The 17,991-nt window shown below is 41.0% G+C and overlaps 1 protein-coding gene across 3 annotated transcripts in view; it reads left to right on the forward strand.

Moving 5' to 3' along the window:
- The window catches only part of Xrn1 (5'-3' exoribonuclease 1), a 96,914-nt gene extending 81,622 nt beyond the window's left edge, over positions 1-15,292 (forward strand). For 2 of the 3 annotated variants that reach the window (XM_040739577.1, XM_040739579.1), the window contains 9 exons: positions 2,699-2,760; positions 4,365-4,475; positions 4,636-4,758; positions 5,499-5,658; positions 6,684-6,859; positions 9,005-9,118; positions 10,303-10,405; positions 14,082-14,242; positions 14,976-15,292. In XM_040739577.1, the coding sequence (XP_040595511.1) occupies positions 2,699-2,760; positions 4,365-4,475; positions 4,636-4,758; positions 5,499-5,658; positions 6,684-6,859; positions 9,005-9,118; positions 10,303-10,405; positions 14,082-14,242; positions 14,976-15,272 (1,307 nt within the window). In that variant the 3' untranslated portion in view covers positions 15,273-15,292. The remainder of the gene's footprint in view (positions 1-2,698; positions 2,761-4,364; positions 4,476-4,635; positions 4,759-5,498; positions 5,659-6,683; positions 6,860-9,004; positions 9,119-10,302; positions 10,406-14,081; positions 14,243-14,975) is intronic. The other variant, XM_040739578.1, reaches the window with a different exon arrangement.
- The last annotated feature ends 2,699 nt before the right edge of the window (positions 15,293-17,991 follow it).

Consider the following 17,991-nt stretch of genomic DNA (forward strand, 5'->3'; position numbering starts at 1 on the left):
CCATGGCATGCACACACCCACACAACACACGTACAGAGACAGAGTAACAAATAAGATACAATCATCATTTTATAAAGTCTTAAGTGATGAGGAATGGGTAGTTATGCTTCTGCATGGAGATGCCCAGTTGTTGCAGCTCAGTTATCATAAAGACTATTCTTTCCCCCATTGCATTAACAAGGTATTTGTCTTTTGGTGATTTGTGGGCTCTTGTTTCCAACCCGCTGATCTGTGCACATCTATATAAACAGCATGCTGTCTTCCTTACTGCAGTTTTCTTGTAGAAATCAAGCATTTTTTAGTTCTCCATCTTTATTTGCCTTTTTCAAGATGCTTTCATTTATTCTGGGTCTTTGCATTTCCATATAGATTTTCCATAATCTTATCTATTTCCTCAAACATGTGCCTGTAGTTTTCATAGCTCACATTGTTGTATACAGTGTCTTACACTTCCCTGCCTGTGAACACAAATGCCTTTCCATTTATTTGGTTCCAATTTCTTCCATTAATGTGTTATCATTTACAGTGCAGAAACCCCAGACTTTTTCTTCTGTTAAATTTATTCCTCTATTATTCTTTTTGATCCTGTTATTGATAAAGCTATGTTTGTTTGATTTTTGTTTTTGTTTTGTTTCTGGTTGTTTTTGTTCTCGAGCCAGGGTTTCACTGTGTAGCCCTGGCTGTCTTGGAACTCTTTCTGTGTAGACCAGGCTGGCCTTGAACTCACAGAGAGCCACGTGCCTCTGCCTCCTGAGTGCTGGAATTAAAGGCATTGGCCATATATTCATTTCTGTTTGTTTGTTTGGTTTTTAGCAAGCATTCTTGCCTAACCTCAACAAATGCTTCTAGTCATGTGTGTCCTCACGTTTTCATTTTCTTCCTTTCCTGTCTTCCTTATTTTCTTCCCTTTTTTATTCTCCCTTCTCATGTCCTGTGACTTTCTTCATGCTCTTCCCTCGGTATCTCCTTTCCTTTCTTCTCTCCTCACCTGCTATTTGCTGCTGGTGTAGTGATAATGTTTTCATTATTGTTGTTTGACACAGAATCTCCCAAAGTCCTGCCTGGCTGGGACCTCACTTATGTGTCCAAAGATAACTTTGAACTGCAGCTTTCTTGCTTCCACTACCCAAACGCTGGGATCACAGGCATGTGTCGCCATGCCCAGTATTTTATTCCTTCCTTTCCACATTGGCTTAATAAACAGTCTAGTGGTAAAGAGTGAAAAATTATAGAACAACTGTATAACCTAGCATATCTAGTAATAGATTACACACTAACTGCTGTCCTTTTCCTACCTTCATGTACGTCATCTCTATATCCTTTCATTTCCTAAATCTTCTAAAGATAATCTCTCAATTTCTTATTTCCTCTATTGTCTCTTAGCTTCCTCTTAACAGGAATGGTAAAAGTTACTTTTTATGGGCATGATGCTAAACACCTATAATCCCAACATTATAAAGGATGAGTCATGAGGATTGGATCACAAATTTAAGGCCAGCCTTGGGCTACATAGTAATTTCCAGGCCAAACTAAGATACATATTAAGACCTTGTCTCAAAATAAAGCGATTAGGGGTTGGGGAGATACTCCAGTCACTAATGTGCCTGTAGCACAGGCATGAGGACCTGAATTCAGACCCTCGGCACATATGTCGAAACCAGGCACTGGGGCTGCTACCTGCAATTCCCACACTGAGGGAGCAGGAGTGGAGAGAGGTAGACCCATGGAGTTCATTGACCTACCATTCTAGCCAGGTGGGAAATTGCAGATTCAGTGAGAGACCCTATCCAGAAAAATAAAGTGGGAATTGATAAGAAGAAACCCCTTATTTACATCTGTCCTCCATGCACATGTGCATACATAAAAACAAACATGCCATAAACTCAAAAAAAAAAAAAAAAGGTTGTTTGTTTTGCTTTTGCTTTTGTTTTTTTTAAACAGGGTTTCTCTGTGTATCCCTGGCTGTCCTGAACCAAACTGGCTTTAAACTCTGAGGTCCTCCTCCCTCTGCCTCCCAGTGCCAGGATTAAAGGCATGCACTACCACCACCACCGAACTTCAGAAATAAAATTTTGAGAGTTTACTTATTTGTCTCTTACTCTCTCCTTTTATCTCATAATTTAATCTTACTAAATTATAATTCTGATCAGATTACTACCTGCTCAGAACCTTTCTGTGATACTTGCCCATTGCTTACAACTTAATTCCATATGACTCAAGTGCCTCTTTAGTTCCACTAAGCTCAGTGTTACTCCTTATCCTCCCGCAGAACTCACCCATGTAGAATTGCATAGGTGCAGGCCTTTCTAGTCCTTTCTGCTTTCACATCTTTTTTCCTAGTATTCCAAGTCTCCTCTTTTGCACTTGGAGAACCTACCACTCTTCAATGCCTGGTTCAGATGCCACTTTCCTTTCCCATCTGACCATCTGCAATTATCTTTCTCTATCTCACCTGGGTTATAAATTCCTTCAGTTCATGCATCTTCTCATTTGGGGCTGTGGTCAGTGAACGAGCCCTTGGCTGGCATGGACCAGCACCTAGGTTTGATCTCCAGCACTGACAGCACAGACACAGGAGGAAATTATACACTTTCTTGAAATCCTTTAAAACTGTTTTGCTGTGGCAAATAGTTGATGAATTTAACTGGTGGTTAGTAAGCTCTTTTGCTTCCCAAAATCTCTGTTTTCTTGTCTCCAGTTAAGGAAGAATATAAGACTCCTAAAGCTGAGTGCCAGACACAAAAGTCATCCAATAAGCAGGTAATTTTTTTTTGAAATGCAATTGTTAAAAGCTACGTGTTCTTATGTACTTGGCTGTTGTATAGCGTCTAAGTGAATTTTACAGCCTTTTCAACAATCTGTAAGGAATGCGGCAAAACCTATTGTCACAGTCATTTGGATGGATGGTTACACAGCTGTAGTCAAGGGTTCAGAATAGAGACATTGGTCATCCTCATTTTACCACTTAAGAGTTGGGTGGTCTTGAGCAAATCTTAACAGCCTCAAGTTCTTTATCTCTAAGATGGAAATAAACTATTGTTCGCTTAAATTTTTCTCACATATTATAAAATATTCAAGAGTGTCTATTTGTATATACACTGGTAGCAACATTTAAAAAGTTAGATTTTATAGAATTAGAATGGGGGAGCTGAGCTCATACATTTTATTTTGTTTTACAAAGTCTCTACTGTTTAATAAAGAGCATGTAGACTGTTAAGAATCAAAGAATTTTGGCATACATGATTATGTATACTTTTTTGTTTCCATTTCTGAGTCAGGGTTTCTCTGTGGCTTTGGAGGCTGTCCTGGAACTAGCTCTTGTAGACCAGGCTGGGCTTGAACTCACAGAGAGCCGCCTGCCTCTGCCTCCTGAGTGCTGGGATCAAGGGTTTGCACCACCACCACCCAGTGATTATGTATACTTTTATGCATAAGTATCATGCTTTACTGCACATGTTTGAGTGGATCTCTTGGGAAGCATAATGGTGAATGCTTCTCTACTATGTGGAGGGCCCTGATTCAGTTTCTACCACTGAAATTTTTTTTTTAATGGTGGCCAGGCTTGGGAGCAAATGCTTATTTTTAGACAAGGTCTCTTGTAGCACAAGTTGACCTCTTAACTCACTGTGTAGGTAGGTAAGGCTAGCCTTGAACTCATGGTCCTTTTGCCTCTACCTTCAAAAGAGTACTGAGATTAGAAGTTTGTATGACTACCCCAGCCAAAATAATGTTTTTAAATAGTAAAGTAAAATACATAAATTTGAGAGAAACAACAGTACTGAAATACAGTTAGGATCTGGTAAGTGTCTATATTCTCTAAGGACTTCCTTATTGACCTTTAGTTAGAGGCTCCTGTCTTAAATTCTGACATGTTAGAGAGAGCATACTGTTTTCTTTCTCCTTTTACAAATGCTAATCCCATCTTGAGAACACGACCTCCTGAAGCTGATTGCCTCCTGATTGAGATGGGGGAGCACAAACACACAGTCCATGTCCATGGTTATTGTCCATATTTGAGATTGAAATAAATCTAAATCTTATTCTCAGATTAATGAAAATAAAGATAATTTCCCCCATTCAAGTTAAGAGCGTCCTCTCCCCCCTTTTTTTCTTATGGCATTAAAAGAAAGCAGTACTTGGAGCTGGAGAGTTGGCTCACTAGTTACGAGCACTGCTTGCTCTCCCACAGGACCTGGGTTCAATTCCCAGCACCCACACAGCAGCTCACGTAAACAGTGATGCACTGAGATACATGCAGGGAAAACACACATGAAAATCAATAAATACTTTGATCAATTTATTTAGAACACTGTTAAAATAGTAGCTGTAAGTTTACTTGCACAAAAACTTATTCTTTCTTACAGACTTCTGGAGGGTCTGCCAAATGTAATATTAAACTATTGAAGAGAAATGAAAGTCCAGGAGCCTCAGAATCCCAGAAGGTTGTGGCTGGTTACCCAAATGTGATTGATAAGGTAAGTAAGTAAATAAATAAATAAATCCTTTATTAGATGTCTCTTCCCAAACTTTACATTTAGGGAAATGATTGAGTGAAAGTTGAATTTTTAGAGTGAAATCTAGCGTTTTACTACTTGATTCTTCTATCTTATTCATAAAAAATATTTACTCTTTTAGCCTCACTCTGGAATTGAGAACTTTTTAGCATCCTTGAGCATCTCTAAAGAAAGTGAAGTGCAGTCACCTCATCACGGAGAGTCTCCAGATGAGGAGCATCTGTCCCCGCAGTCGTTTGCTATGGTTTGTGTGTTTAGCAGCTTTAGAACTATACTCATTTCTCTTCCCTTGGCCATGCATGCCTACCCCGTGAGTCTGCTCAAACCCTGTCTCGTGTTGGATGGTATCCTGTATCACTTTTTGTTTTGTTTTGGCTTGTTTTTTCAGACAGGGTTTCTCAGTGTAACAGCTCTAACTGTCCTGGAACTCACCTTGTAGACCAGTTTGGTCTTGAACTCACAGAGATCCACCTGTCTCTTCCTCCTGAGTGCTGGGTTTAAAGGCGTGGGCCACCAACACCTGGCTCTTGCATTGCTATCGTCATCAAGAGAGGAAGACCAGGATGCTTTGAATAATTTAGCCATCCCATATGTTTTGTTGTTTTTGTAAGGTTTTGTTTTTGTTTTCCCATTAGACCATAGATTCCTGCTTTTTAAACATTGCTGTTGACAGGGCTAAAAGTTAAATAGGATAAATATTATCTGTGTACCTTGAAATGTGAATGTTTTTCAGCCCATGACCATCTATTTATCTTAGATGAGCTTAGTTAGCATCTTAATTTTAACAACAAGAACTTTTCAAAAGCAAGAGCAAAGGCTGGGGAGATGGCCAGCAGTAGAGCTCCTGTCTAGCATATACAGGGACAACACCACAAAAAAGAAATAACCTCAGAAAACCAAGAAGAAAAAGAAACAACCTATATGAGCCTAACATTTATTTTCTTCTCACCCCCCACATCTACCTATGAATCATTTTCTAAAAAGAAAGGAACACGGATGCTAAAAGAAATTCTAAAAATCGATAGCCCTGACACAACAGACAGTAAGAATGATGGGAAGCAATTTGATAATGAAGTCACTGCTTCTTCCAGTAAAAGAGATGAGCATGGACTGCTATCACATCCTGAACAAAATAAGAAGCTGGGTGAGTTAACCAAGTACAGTTGCTAATAGTGAATATTATTTCCAAACGTTTGCTTCATTTGGTTTCTTCCAAAACAGGTGATTATGTTTGTCTTCCTGTCTGTCTGTTTGGTGTGTGTTTACATAGAGAGCGCACATGTGCAGATCAGAAGACGACTTGGAGGAGTCAGTTCTCTCCTTCCATTGTGTATATCCCAGAGATTGACTCAGGTCATCAGGCTTGACAGTCAGCACCTTTCCCCACTAAGCATCTCACCAGCCCCATTTGTTCTTTTTAAAAGTAGGGGGCTAGAGAAGTGGCTCCGCAGTTAAGAATACTTGCCACATATTTATCCAGACCAGAGTTCACCTGTGTGGCACACATATAACAAGCCCAAAAACACCTATTATTCCAGCTACTAGGAAAATAAGAAGATTGCTGGTCCTTGCTTTCTTCCACCCTATCCAAGAAAACCAAGCCCCAGGTTTAAGGAGAGCCCCTGCTGCCATTGTTTTTGGAGACAGAATCTCATTTTGTATCCCAGACTGGACTCAAACTGGTGGCAATCCATCTGCCTCAAGATCACAGGTGCAAGCCGCCATGCCAGCCTGCCATTTTTTAACCATTTAGCAGCTTTCTGTTTGATTTACTAAAAACCTACAATAACTGATATCTTGGTCACACTTTTCTATTGCTGTGAAGAGACCCCATGACCAAGGCAATTCCTATAAAAGAGTTTAATTGTGGGCTTAACAGTTTGGGAAGTTTAGTATACTATCATCATGGTCACATGCATGGCTCTAAAGCAGTGGCTGACAGAGAGGAACTGAGCCTACTAGCACGGGATTTGAAACCTCAGAGCCTACCCCCAGTGACATTCTTCTTCCAACAAGGCCACACCTCTGAATTTTTCTAGTGCTATCAAACAGCTCCCGTCCCTAGTAACTAAACATTCAAATATAGGCGCCTATGAGTTCAAACCATTACAACTGGATAGTCCAAGACCATTTTAATTAACATGGCTATTCCCTTTTCTCTCCTGACAGCATGCTTTATGAACAAGCCCCGTGGTACCAATGAATACCAAAATGCTCCATCTGTGGAGAGTATGTGTTGGCCTGGCCATATCCCTCCTGTGTCCACACCAGTAACTGAACTTGCTCGAATTTGCTCCCTTGTTGGAATGCCACAACCAGATTTTTCCTTTCTGAGAACAACACAGGTATGGTATGCTGCTATTTGATGTCTACACAGATATAAATCTTTAACTGAGCAGAATTGACTGAAAAATCTTTAGCTAGAAAAAAATACAATAGTGTGGAGGTTGTTTTATTTCTGTGAGTGTGAGGTTTTTTATTTGTTTGTAGTTTGAGAAGTAGTTGTTTTTCAACAGCACTAGGAATTCTACTCAAGGCCTCACGTTCACATACTGTACCAACAGAATATATAAGATTACTACTAAAGCTCAAAGACAGTAATGGTTTCCGTGCACCCATCTACCCATGTTTCTCTGCTGAAGCAGTAAACCAGACCAAGCCTATATGAAAAATAAAACATTGAGTATATTGGGCAGAGCACCTTCCAGGCTGGTTCTCCAGTCCCATAGATCAAGGCCAGAGAAGTCGAATGCCTGAACTAAAACAGGGAGATTTAGGTTGTAGGCAAGGGCTGATGATGTATCCTGTAGTAGCTGGGTTTGTGCCCAAGTACGGTCAAAAGCTGAGTACTTAGGCAGGAACTTGAGCCACTGGCAACTTTGGAGGAAGAAGCTGCAAGACCCACGAAGAATGCAGAACTGGGCTTTTTAGTGCCTTTCCTTAGGGGTGGGTAAGGGTTTGGAGGGGGCAGGGGAAAGAGGAGAGGGGGCTTTCCAGACCATGCAGGGGTGAGCTAGAGGCTCTAACCAAACCAAAATCTCTGAGTTTCTCACACTTGGGCAGTTATATTTCTAACTGCTGCTTGAGGTGATAGGAAACGTAAGTGTGCAAGCTGTTTCTATCAATGGCCAGTGTTTCATACTGTGGACCATACAGTCTTTGTCACGGTTTCTCATCTCTACAATAGTGGGAAATTCTTCCTAAGCAATTCTGGGTTTAGGGTTGGTTTGGGTTTGGTTTGTTTTTTAACATTTTTCAAAATAGGGTTTCTCTGTTGTAACAGCTCTGGCTGTCCTGGAACTCACTCTGTAGACCAGGCTGGCCTCTAGGGTGGACCACCACAGCTGGGTTGTTGTTGTTGTTGTATCTTAATGTAAAACTTTGTTAGCAAAAGGCAAAAGGCTTAGTTTGCCAATTCTTAGAATAGAGAAAAAAAGCTTTGCTAGCCCTCATTTTCATTGAAATGCTTGATGCTTAGTCTTGTTTTGATAGCTTGTTCTTTTATTCTATTTTTAAATTTGTTTCCCATGTAGTCACATTAGTCTCTAACTCCTAAGTTCAAACAATCCTGTCTTCCCCTTTGCTGGGGTCCAACCTGTATCAATCCTAAGCTACAGGGGCCATCTATTCAGGACTAATGTCTTTGGGGCTGTGTTCAGAACCAGCCAAACAGCCCCTCCGACTCTGAGTGTGGCAGTGTAGATCAGAGAAGTTCTAGCTACCAAGCGGTGTTAAGGACAAGACAAAGACAAAGACATCTTATGATTTCAGGAGGGCTCTCACTCAATCCTGGAGACCATCGTTTGTTCAAGCATCTTCCTAAATAGCTTTCCAAAAGCAGGGGGGATGATAATGGCAGATAGAGGGCTGACTAGGAAACACTCCCTTTAGCTCTAGAGATGGTCCTAGAATGCACGTACACACAAGCTCTCAGACATTCCAGTCTTCAGCCACATCCCACTTAGCCCTCATGATGGGCATTGGGCCTAGGCCTATTGTTACACAAACTAGAAGCCATTCTCTGCTGTGGCTAGGTCATCCAGAAGTAACCAGCCGACATCTAAAACACAATAGGAGATCATGCTCCTGGAATTGAGCTGAGGTCTATATCTGAAATATCATATTCAGGCCCCAACACCCCTTCAGTATTCCAAAAAGATAGGACTTCAGTGCCTGCTCTAGAGACCATTCTATCTTGTAAATGTTAAAGGGTAAGGCTCTGAGCTGAGCAGCACTCAGGAGGCAGAGGCAAGCATATCTCTGAGTTCAAGGCCAGCCTGGTCTACATAGAGAGTTCCAGGACAGCCAGGACTACATAGACCCTGAGTTTTTATTTTATTTTATTTTATTTTTTTAAGGAAAGAAAGATAAGGCACAATTCTAAAAAGTTTTCCTGAAAACCTGAAAGTGAAATGAGACTTGACAGAGCTTTAGGAGAAGTTAGTTCCTAGACAGATAATCTTATGGACATCTATATTCTCTTGTTTTAGACAATGACAGTTTGTCAGGTAAAATTGTCTAATGGTTTACTGGTCCATGGGCCACAGTGCCACTCTGAAAGTGAAGCCAAGGAGAGAGCTGCACTTTTTGCTTTACAACAACTGGTAAGAATCATTCATGGGTTTCCTACTAAGTTTTTAAGATTAATTTATTTGTGTGTATGTGTGTATCCCCGTGTGTGTAAGAGAGCAGCAGGGGGAGGGGAGTCAGATCCCCTAGATCTGTAGTTACAGTGCTTGTGAACTACCCTACATGCATGCTGGGAATCAAGCTTCGATCCTCAGGCAGAGCAGCAAGTGCTCTTAACAACCAAGCTATCTCTGCAGCCTGTTAGTTTTTGTTTTGTCCTTTTTTTTTTTAATTGATTATTTGTGGGTTTCACATCCATGCATCCTGATGGAATTCATCTCTCCATCCTTTCATATCCACCCTCTGCTCTTGCCACCTCCCCTCTCAAAATGAAATAAAATTTAAAAAAAATAAGAAATATTTTTTTTAATTCTCAGCATGGAAACTGTAGTGTGACACAGTAAGTCACACAATATCCCCTTTACTTCATACATCTTTACTTGTAAGTATTCATTGCAATGAGTCGTTGGTCCGGTTTGAGGCCTCCAGCTTCTGCTACACCCTTGATACAGGCCCTCACTGGGACTCCTCTTGGATAATCTGTCACTACCTTGTGTCATGGAGATCCTGCAGCTTTGGATCTATAGGTTTAGCCCTTACACATGCTCCAGCAGCTCACAGATGATATGAATGTTGGGATGGACCAGCTCATAGCCTGTGTCTAGTGTGGTGGCAGCTGGGGCGGTCAGCCTGCCAGCTTTGCCTCGTTACCACCACCACAGTGAGCTCTCCAGCACTGTCCCAGCTAGCTCACTCAGTGCAGCAGGCAGCAAGGAGCAGGCCAATTCTGCTCTCACACCCTCTCACGTCTCACTCAAGCTCTACTATGTTGTTCAGGTGAGGTGCTCTTGTGCTCAGGTCAACTCTCCCACCTGCCAAAGGTGGCAAGGGATGGAAGGGCATCTTTCCCTCCCCCATGCCAACATATGGCATACAAGCAAGGGCAGGGGCAGCTCTCCTACTCTCATGCCCTCTGGAGGGACTCACCTGCTGACAGGGTTAGCTCTACTGTGTTGCCCAGGTGAGGTGCAGGGCCTGTTCCCCCACTCTCTTATGACCTCAGGGCCATCTCTCTCAGCCACCAAAGTCATCTGTTAGGTTTTAATTAGTCTTTACAAAAATGTTTTTGTTGTTTTATAATTTTTAAATACTTCTACAGGGCTCCTTTGGTGTAAATTATCCTTTGCCTCCACCAATGTTTCCAAATTTTCCTCCTGCTGTACCTTCCGGAACCGTTCCTCCCATTTTCCCCCAACCCACTGGTAAGATATTTTGCTTTTCTAGGTATTATCCTTGAGTTATTATTTTCTCTAAATTCTTTAAAGAACCACATTTTTGTTGGGGCTTTGGGGGGGTTGTTTTGGTTTGGTTTTAATCACATTTAGTATGAATACACATACATCAATGTGTACCATTTTTTAGGGTGTTGGGGTTTGATTTCTTTTTAAGACAGTGTTTCGTATATCCTAGACCAGCTTTGAATTTCTCATTTCTCCTGGGTGGTGGGTACTAGGATTACAGTGAACCCACTGCCTAAGTTGAAAACTGTCACTAAAAATCAAAAAAGCTTATAATCTGTGGTTACCTTTGCTTCCTGCCCAAACTCTATTACATAATAAGAAATTTTGAAAACAAAACCTCTGAGGAGAAATAGAAGAAATATCATCAGACTAGCAATTTGGAAACAGTTTGCAGTGAGTAAAACATTGAAGTCATCAGTTTAGAGAGCAGGGTTAAATTGCAAACCACAGTCCCTACAGTGGATGTTACAGAGCCCTTCATCCTCCTCACTGACCACATTTGCCTGTCATAAGCGAAGCCCTGAATTTAATCTCTAACTCTGCAGAGCTAGCAAAATAAAAGCAAGATTGTATGAAAAAGGAATAATTGAAAAAATGATCTGTGGTTGTGTGCTACTTCCTGTTGCTGTGATAAAGCACCCTAACCAAAAGGTAGCCTGCAGTAGGAAGGGTTTATTTAGGTTTACTGTTCCAGAGGAGAGTCCCTAATGGGAGGGAATGGTGACAAGGGGCTACAGCCAGAAGCTGAAAGTTCATCTGTTCAACTCCAGGCATGAAATGGAGAAAAGAAACTGGGCATGGAGCAAGGCTATATACTCTGAAAGCCTGTCTCCAGTAACACACTTTCTCCAGCAAGACTGCACCTCCTAAAGGTTCTTAAGTCTCCAGATAGCACCACCAGCTGGGAGAACAGGGGTTCAGACATCTAAGCCTATAAGGCACATTTCTCCTACCACAATCTGCTCTGACCTCTGTAGGCTCATGGCCATCTGATAACACAAAATGCATTCAGTCCAACCCTAAAAGTCCCAGTAGTCTTATCAGTCTCAACATTGTGCCAAAGTCCGAAGCCCAAGTCACTTTTGAGACCCAATGCAGTCCCTTAACTGTGACCCCATGTAAAGTCAAAAGGCAAATTACATACTTCCAGCAAACATACAGTGCCAAAAGAATATACATCCCTAATCTAAAAGGGAGAAATGAGGGCATAGTAAGAAGTGAATCAGAACAAAATCTAAGGTCAGCAAGGTAAACACAAAATCCTCTAACTCTATGTCATGTCTGGTACTTTAATTTCACAAGACTTAGATGGCTCCAGGTTTGCTGCCAACAACATTCATCCCTCCCTCCCTCCCTCCCTCCCTCTCTCTCTCTCTCTCTCTCTCTCTCTCTCTCTCTCTCTCTCTCTCTCTCTCTCTCTCTCTCTCTCTCTCTGTGGGTGTGGTTCCACTCCCTGTATGCAGCTCTCTTTGGCAGATGTCTCATGACTGTGATCTTCAACATCATGGGGTCTCCACCATAACCCAGACTTCATTTTCATAGCTATATATAATGATCTCTCACTGGCTCCTTACAGGGATTCCTCTGTCACACATTGTCTGGCCTCAGGGCCTCTCTGAAACCATGAAGATAGAATCCATGATCCCCCCCTTTCCCTCACTCTTACATTTTTCATGCCTCCAAAGATGGTACACTGACAAGTTTGATTGCCATCTAGGATGGCACCCCCTTCAACCACTTTAGTAGCAGCTTTCCTTGGCTGAAACAGTTGCTTTCTAGAAACAAGCTGCCCTTTAGGCTTTTTCCTTTTACAAGTTGGAGGCTTAGATAGGTAGGATCTTCCCTTATGGCATATTTCCCATTGTTCCAGTGCAGAACAGGAGGTCTCTCCTTAATGGCACTAATCTCCTTAATAATGACAACCTCTTTTAGCACATGCCTTCATAGTACATTAGTCTTGCTAATGTACCTAAAATACCATAACCAAAAGCAACTTATAAAAGGAATAGTTTATTTTAGCTTATGGTTGTAAAGGGGAAATCACCTTTTTATCTCCAGACTGTGCATTTTTTAAAAATCTCTTTCTGCCCCACCTGCCCTTTCTTATTATAGACCTGTATATACATTATCAATATGAACCGTGCCATAGACTCAATGTTATGCTGTCTTGAAAGTTCTTCTGCCAAAGAAATTAGTCTTTTTAGTTCAGCCTCGTGTAAATTCTAAAGACATGGGCAGAAAACAGTGAAATTGTTTACAAAAATACCATACTGACTCTGTTGCAGTAGTAAATACAGTCATCATAAGCTAGGCTTCTATCTTCTGCATTACTCTCATCCCTTCTGTCTCCTAGAATGGCCCATTAAGTGCTGGTTTCCGCATTCAGCCACTTTTCTAGTCCAAACTTGCAAAGTCCAAAATTCCTCCAAAATACAACAAATCCACAGCAACACCCCACTCCTGGTACCAACTTCTGTATCAGTTGCTTTTCTGTTGCTGGCATAAAACACCAGATGGGGAATCCATAATAGAAACAGAGACATGGTAATGGATAACTGAAGCCAAAAGCCAAGAGATCACATATTCAAACAGCAGAGAGAGAGAGAGAGAGAGAGAGAGAGAGAGAGAGAGAGAGAGAGAGAGAGAGAGAGAGAGAGAATGAATCATCGAGGCTCTAAAGTAACAATGCACAGATCTGCAACCCATGTTATAGGCACTCCAGAGAAAGAGATGAGTAAGAAGGAAAGTAGGTTAAAATTTTCTTAGAACTAAAGGACATGCATCTCTAGATTGAAAGGAACAACATTTAATAAAAAGAAACAGGTTGTCTTGAAATTCAAAATGCCAGGGCCAGAGAAATGGCTCAATAGGTAACTGTGTAATTGTGCTTGCTGCAAAACCTGAAGATCTGAGTTAAATCCCTGTGTCTCTTACCGTGGAAGGAAAAAACTGGCTCCCATGAATTGTCCTCTGATCTGCATACAAAGATTCCTGAGACCTCAAGGATCTGGCTTGCTAGATTTCAATCACTCTCCATAGGGGTCTGCATTTCATAAACCCTCCAAGTGTCTCAGAGAGACAAACAGTTTTAGGAATCACCAGTTGAGTGTGTTTCCAGTAGGCAACAAAAAAGAGACCTGTACCATGAAAGTGATCATATTTCAGGACATGAGCTTTGGGCTTTTTGTCTGCTGAGCTCACTGTGGACACAACTTAGCATTTGGATCAGGTGAGAGCATTATGGTTTGTCTTTATCCCCAGACCTTCCTCAAGGAGAAGCTTCATGATCATTAAACAGGATTTTGGGAATAAGGAAGGGCCAGATTTCTTCGCAGTCCATACCATTTCATACCAGCAAGCCACTGAACCCACCAAAATGATACCACAGGAAAGTCCAGCTTCTTCCAAGTCCCACAATTACAACTGTTCCTAAAGCTCATGTCAGCATTTGGCACTATTGGCCTCACAATAACTGCTTTTCTATAGATCATATTATGACCCTAAGAAAGGATCCTAGGGGTGAGTGATGTAATAGACAAGAACAGTAACAATTGAGGCCAAATGAGGTGGAGCTTTAAGAAAAAAAAAAAAGGCTAGCAGAGAGAAGTCTTAATGTCTGGATCTTGGTTTTTGACAGCTAATATAATGCCTTCACCATCTCATCTCTTTGGCTCAGTGCCATGGAGACCACCAGTGCCAGTTGCTGGGAAGGCCTTCCATCATCCTTCATATCCTGGAACCATGCCCTTGGCTGGAGGAATGCCAAGCGGGGTGCACAATCAGTTCATACCTCTGCAGGTGAGGGCTGGAAAGAAAATTGTGTTGTTGGTTTGTTAACAGAGTTACTTCCTTTAAATATTCAGAGCAAAATGTGATTTAAAAAAATGTCCTTAGAACTAAAGGACATGCATCTCTAGGTTGAAATGAACAACATTTAATAAAAAGAAACAGGTTGCCTTGAAATTCAAAATACCAGGGCCAGAGAAATGGCTCAGTAGGTAATTGTGCTGCAAAACCTGAAGATCTGAGTTAATTTCCTGTGTCTCTTACCGTGGAAGGAAAAAACTGACTCCCAGACTCCCAATACTAACTGGAAATCCTTAGTTTGAACTTAGCTTATAGTAGTGATACACTTCAGCTGATCTCTGATCTGAGTTTATATTCTAATAAGTAATACTAATTGTAGCAAGTAATATAAATATTTTAAGGATTTATTCTGGTTTAATTATGTGCATGAGGGAGGGTATGCTGTACACAAAGGAGGTCAGAGGTTTTGGATCCCCTGAAGCAGTCACAAGCCAGCAGATATGGATACCCAGAACCAAACTCAGGTCCCTTGCATCCCCTAGCCATCACTCCAGCCCTTATTACAATTATTCTGCTGCTATTAATAAGTAGAAGCCAAAAATCAGCAGTGATTGGCAAATATTAGCAGCCTGATTTATGGTGTTTTCTGACATAAGATTTTTGGGTTTTTTTTGTTTGTTTTTTCTACCTACATTGTTAGTAATGATGCTTTTATTCCTTAAAGGTTACAAAAAAAAGGGTTGCAAACAGAAAGAATTTTGAGACTAAGGAGGCCCAGAGTTCTCAAGCCACACCACTTCAGACTAGCAAGCCAGGGTGTTCTGAAGCCACCAAAATAATTCCACAAGAAGGCCCATCAGTCTCTTTGAAGTCCTCTCCGGCTGCTCAACCTGAGTCGTCTCAAGTCGACACTGCCTCCCAAGGCCATCGTGTGACCCACCAGAAACCAGCATCGAGCTCCTCGAGAAGGAAATCAAGGAAACTGGCTGTCAATTTTAGCATTCCTAAACCTTCTGAATAAATTTGATACCTGGGAATTAATTTCTTTTATTTCCATCCACCTTTTTATAAATTGATATCTATGTGTCAGAAATGTACTATTTTAGAATATGTTTAGATTGAATGTTTTTTTATTTTTAAGTTATCAGGCACTTTTCATGCTATTTAAGACTAAATATCAAATTGTGCACTTTAAATATGTGCAATTTGTTGTACATCAGTGATACCTCAATAAAGCTGTAAAAAATCAAATTAAATCTTGTATTAAAATAAATATCATACTGGGCATGGTAGTTCATGCCTATAACCCTCATGCTTGAGAGGCTGAGACAGGAGGATTGCCATATATTCAAGGTTAGCTAAGACTACATAGTGAGTTCCTGGCCAGCCTGAGACCTTGCTTTAAAAACCAAAAACATAAATTATCAGTGGGCTAAAGTTTAAATGTACCACTAACAGTTGGCTTCCTCATTAGAAGCATCCTTGAACTATAAATTAATCATTTTATTATCATAATAATAAGCTTTTTTACACTATTATTGAGGGATAATTAAATGCAGCATGAATTAGGCCTCATAATTTCCTAAGTGTGGGTTTTATTTCTCTTTAATGATGTAGCAACATGGCTGGGAGAATGGCCCTTACTGTGTCTTGGCCTTTACTGTGTCTTCACATCAGTTTATTGCCAGAATCAGTCCCAGGATGCCGCAGAGCCAGCTCACTGGCTGATGCTGCCAGTGTTGCTGTGTTCTAAACCTTGTACCAAAGCAGCTTTAGAAGACCCTCCCGGTCATTCATCTGACTGCTTCGAACTAGGAATAGCAATCTAGATTTGAGAAATGACGATTTTTTTTTAGATTATTCAAGAGCCAGCATTAAGAATTCCTAATAAAATTAAGTTTCAAAATCTACAGGATACCATGATTACAAATCAGTCTTCAAGTAGAGTATAGTACAAAATGTTAATCACTTTATTCTTGCTTAGGTTTCTTGGGTTTTGTTTGTTTTGAGACAGGGTCTTGCTGTGTAGTCCTGGCTGGCCTAGTACTCATGGCAACCTTCCAGTTCTGGAATCCCAGCCATGCCATCACCACACCACCTGTGCTTACTTCACATATGTGAGAGCTCATCATGGGTCCATGTGTAGCGCTTCCTGGGACTGATATCATTTTGAATACTTTTTAAAAACTTTTTAAAAATTCCAAGATGTTTGTGTGTACATTATTTCCTGCCTGTCCCATTCTAGCCGTGCATTTTAGCACTTGCTGAACTACTCAGTGATGTGCATTTGTCTCTGCATGTCCCTCACAGATGTCTGTGTTCACAGTGTTGGAATGATTTGGATTTTACGAAACTTCTCAATGACATCAGGGCCTGCATTTATATATGAACATATATTTATTCTTTAGTTTTGTGATATGTTTATATTTTTAAGGAGTAAAATGATCATACTTTTTAAAAAGTAGAAACCCGGGTGTTGGTAGCCCTCACCTTTAATCCCAGCACTCGGGAGGCAGAGGCAGGCGGATCTCTGAGTTTGAGGCCAGCCTGGTCTACAGAGCGAGTTCCAGGACAGGCTCCAAAACAATACAGAGAAACTCTGTCTCAAAAAACAAAAACAAACAAACAAAAAAGTAGAAACCAGTCTTTAAATGGAGCTGCTTACTGTTGTATGTGATTTCCTTAGCTCATTGAAAATATTGCCATAAGTCTTAAAATTGTTTGACTGTTTTTTAAAATGCTGGTATAAAACTTAATTCCTTTCTCTGCTAACTTCAGTGTCTCTCTAATTGATGGCAGGATATATGTATGCTAGTAGTGCCTTTATAAGAGGTCATTATCTTCATTTTCTGTGGTCATGTGACTTCCTGTGACTTTGTTTTCTGTTAATAGAAGTTCAGCTATTTGTTAGTGCCCAGCACTTCCTCGCGTGCAGTGGGACACAGGGGTAAGGTCAGGTCATTCTCAGTGTTTGTCTTCATTGCTTCACAAACTCTATGTTCAAGGGAAGCATCCATTGGAAACACAAGGGAATGTTCAGTTATTATGATGTTATAGTTACTCCTTCCAAGAAACTCACTGATATTTATTCTACCATTCACTTACTCCTGTGTAATGATCCCACCATGGTGGATAACCATGTTCCCTGTAGAACCCAGAGGAAGGATTCCTTTTGCAAACCCCCTGAGAGATTTTAGTAAACATCCTGTCATTGAACCTGTGAAAGTATTTCTCTAAAGTTTGAGCACAAGCTAGTAATTCTATATGGAGACCTCCCTTTTGAAAACAAAAACAAAAATTCTAAGGGTCAAGCTTCAGGAGAAAATAAAATAGCAAAGGACTGCATATTGGTAGATAGAGTGTGATGACTCTTCCCCCATAGCCCTATTCTCAGTGCAAGTCTGACATCTAGAAAACGTGCAACCTATGGAAGATTTGAGACATGACTGTCTTAATAGCTGGGTAGCTCTAAGGACACAGGATCTGTTTGGCACATCTAAAGGGATCTAGCACATCTGCAACATAGTTGTACTGTAGGAGTCATACAGATCTCCCCTCTGGGATAGAGTAGTCTGAGATCTTCAAGCTTCTAAAATAAGCCTTGGTAGAAATGGAGAACTTGCTGGGCAGTGGTGGCGCACACCTTTAGTCCCAGCACTTGGGAGGCAGAGGCAGGCGGATCTCTGTGAGTTCGAGACCAGCCTGGTCTGCAAGAGCTAGTTCCAGGACAGCCTCCAAAA

The sequence above is a fragment of the Mesocricetus auratus genome, unplaced genomic scaffold, assembly GCF_017639785.1.
Source record: "Mesocricetus auratus isolate SY011 unplaced genomic scaffold, BCM_Maur_2.0 Super-Scaffold_100691, whole genome shotgun sequence".
Classification (NCBI taxonomy): Eukaryota; Metazoa; Chordata; class Mammalia; order Rodentia; family Cricetidae; genus Mesocricetus; species Mesocricetus auratus.